Here is a 3,146-nt window from a genome sequence, read left to right as displayed (position 1 = left end):
GATCCCGACCTGGACACCGGACACCACTCAATGGACGTGGGACAGCTCCTGGCTGAATCAGAAGCACCTCTCTGGCGAGGAATGGATGAACGTAGGGAGGAACGCACGCAAGGAGTGGTTCGACGAAGAGGAGGACGACGGCGTAGATTGGGAGTTGTATGGAGACGGTGAGCAGTAAGTAGTCGAATGGGACTTCGACTCTGGTAGGGGGGTAATGAAACATTTGTCTTTCTGTTCTATTCCTTGTACTACTAGCGCCCATACTGGCGCCTGTCTTAGCGCTCACCCGCAGGTTGAACATTATGTAGCTTACATAATGGGGTCCGTGCGCACTTCGTGCCTGGTATCGTACCACTACGTTTCTTTCTTCACTAACACGACCACATAGACACGATGGTCCGTGCGCAGTCGGTACTTGTATAAGTAGTTGTACCATTAGTCGGTCGAACCCTAAGTTCGACCTGGTTATTCATTCAAGTCTCTGCTCCTCTTCGCTTGGGGTAGTGGTCATTCTCGACTTCCTTGCTCGATCTTCAGGACGACGCACTGTCCATAAGTCCTTGCTCGTCGTCTACGAGTCAGGCATCAATATAGGAGTGTAGACCGTTGTATCAATCCCATCGTTCCTTCGTCGCTACCTCGCCGTCCTTCCTCGCACGCCCTCTGCTTCCACGATGTCCTCTCGCGCCGCCACCCCTACGTCGACGCCTTCGCTCGTCAACCGCCGCCTCGCCTCTCTGCTCGTAGTCCTCGAGGCTCTGCCGACCGCCAACGCCGCGCTCGACGTGGTCGAAGAGTGGGCGCAAGACTTGTCGCCGCTCGTCGTAAGTCGCTCGTAAATCTGCATAACCCAACTAACCCTTTGTTTTCGAACAGCTCGCCTATCGCAAGGCCCTGGGCGCCATCCGCGACGAGGAGACGGAGCTGCGCGTCGCCGCCGCCGTCAAACAGCTCGCAGAGCGGGCGTCGGAGTCCTGGGTCGAGTGGGCGCGCGGTGACTGGCCCGAGCTCGCGACCGCCATCGACGCCGAGGTCGAACGACGCGCCGAAGAGCAGAAGCGCCTCGCCGAGGAGGAAGCACGACGCGTCGAAGAGGCCACGAAGCGTGCGAAGGCCGCCGAGGACCGTCGCCTCGAAGACGAATGGCGTCGAAAGGACGAAGAGGACCGTCTCAGACAGGCCGCTGAAGACGAGCGTCGCACACAAGAGGCCGCCGACGAGGAGTTTGCGAGAATCGCGGCCACCGAGGGACTCCTCGCTGACCCCGCGCCTGCCGGTGTCGACAAGGGGAAAGGGCGCGCGAGAGTCGACGAGGAGGTCACCGAGTTGTCGGACGACCCTTCGGTCGTAAGTGTTCGCTTCTATCGTGCTTCGATTACTAATCTCTCTTTCGTAGAAGACTCCTCGGACGGTCGAACGCCCGTTCGCGATGACGGAGGTCGACATGGCCGCCGTTGCGCTTGAGAAGCACCAGGCCAGACAGAAGGTAAGCTCGACTCTTCGTCGAAGCTGTTCGATGCTAACGCCGTGATAGTGTGATCATTGCGCCGGCTACCGCTCGGCCCCGGTCGAGTGCATGTGGGTCGAGAACGCCACGACCTGCGAGAGGTGCGCGCAGTTCCAACAGGGCTGCTACTTCGACAAGGTGTCTGTCCTGGGCAAGACAAAGAAAATGCGCGGCGGAGGATCAACCACCAAAAAGCGCAGTAAGTTGTTTCTTCTGGTTGTCCTAAACTTTGGCTGACGTTTTAGTAGTTCGGCCGACCTCTCCTGGGCCTTCGGTCGCGGACTTGAGCGGTTCGAAGAAGCGCCGAGTCGACGAGCCTCCGCGCCCACTGCTTCGACTGCCTCTCGATGGGGCCGGCCGCCTTGGCCTTGAACAGGACGACCTCGATGCGCTCGACCTCGACGACGAATCTCGGGGGATCATTCGCGTCATCCGCGAGGAGCGCGCCTTCATCGCTCGCCGTCGAGCGCTCCTACACGACATGGACCTCGACCTTCAAAAGATGGAGAAGGCCGCGCTCGCGAAGGGGGGAATCGGGTTCGTGCGCGGGGCTGTCGACGATGACTAGGCGATGGCGCGGGTCGTATTGTAGCGTAGTTGTCTTCATGTCGTAGAATATTGCATCGATGGTTGATTGAAAATGTGGCCCTTGGCCTAGACGAAACCTAGCGGGAACTAAGAAAAGGAAATGAAAATAAACGTGTTCGAAGTAAGTCGTAACATGATTGAAGGACATAGAAGGGAAAATAGAAATGTTCGTAGCGAGGAAAAATGGACTTAATGAAAATATAGGCTCAGTTTGTCATCACAGCCTAGGAGGACTCGTCTAAGGTGAGCCTCCGCGCAACGGTCGAATCGAAGTGTTCGTAGAACGTCGAACGATGTCGCGACTATCGAGTTGAATCAAAGATATTCGTACAAGGGATGGTCTAGAACGTAGGAGAAAATCAAGCATATAGCGTAACGTGAGAGCAGGAATGGAGAGAAGAAAGTACGTATCGTGGTGTACAAGTAATCAAAGGGAAGAACCTCTATTCGTCGCGTTCTTCGGCTTCTTCGACTTCATCATCGTCGTCGTCGCCTAGAGAATTCGATAGTTCGAGTTCTCGAAGACGCTCGGTCGAGACATCTTCGAGATCTTCGGGGATTGGAATGGATTTGCGCGCGAAATACGGAATGACGCGGAATGCTGCGATGGGTCGATCGAGGACTGTACCGTCGAGTTCACACACGATGTATGCGCCGCCCTTGTTGCGCGAGACAACGATGAGGGGGCCTAGGTATCGCGGGCGCATCTTGCGGTTGAGGGACTTCTCGATCTTCGTGTTGCGTATGAGCACTAGGGCTCCGCGCTTGAAGTCGAAATCCTGGATTGAGTGCTCGTGCTCTTTTTCGAAGCGAATTGCTGCAGTTCGACGTGCTTCGTAGACCTTCGAGTGGAGTTTGGTGACTTGCTCGACGTGTTTCTGGAGCGCAATGGCCCTGCGGGCGATGAGATCGGTCATCGAAAGAATCGAAGTCGGTGGGGGTTGCAGATATGTAGCTTCGACAATGTCGAGAGGGATGAGCGGATGGGTGCCCGTAACGGCGAAATAGGGTGAGCAGCCCATGCGTCGTCGAGTCGTGATGCGCTCGGACC

The 3,146-nt window shown here is 56.5% G+C and overlaps 2 protein-coding genes across 2 annotated transcripts in view; both read left to right on the top strand.

Annotated features, from left to right (window-relative positions):
• POSPLADRAFT_1146491 (hypothetical protein) overlaps nt 1-375 on the top strand; it is a gene marked incomplete at both ends in the record, with an annotated part of 2,164 nt that extends 1,789 nt beyond the window's left edge. The window contains one exon of the mRNA XM_024485940.1: nt 309-375. Coding sequence (XP_024337644.1) covers nt 309-375 — 67 coding nt within the window. The remainder of the gene's footprint in view (nt 1-308) is intronic.
• A 299-nt stretch (nt 376-674) lies between these two features.
• POSPLADRAFT_1057793 (hypothetical protein) lies at nt 675-2,075 on the top strand (the record flags this gene model as incomplete). Its single annotated transcript, XM_024480956.1, has 5 exons — nt 675-824; nt 877-1,347; nt 1,397-1,486; nt 1,535-1,706; nt 1,756-2,075. 5 exons carry the CDS (start codon nt 675-677, stop codon nt 2,073-2,075), a joined length of 1,203 nt encoding a protein of 400 aa, XP_024337643.1.
• Nucleotides 2,076-3,146: the final 1,071 nt, after the last annotated feature.

The sequence above is a fragment of the Postia placenta genome (assembly GCF_002117355.1).
Source record: "Postia placenta MAD-698-R-SB12 unplaced genomic scaffold POSPLAscaffold_9, whole genome shotgun sequence".
Lineage (NCBI taxonomy): Eukaryota > Fungi > Basidiomycota > Agaricomycetes > Polyporales > Adustoporiaceae > Rhodonia > Rhodonia placenta.
Note: the sequence above shows the minus strand (reverse complement) of the source record. Positions and strands in the feature narration are given on the sequence as shown.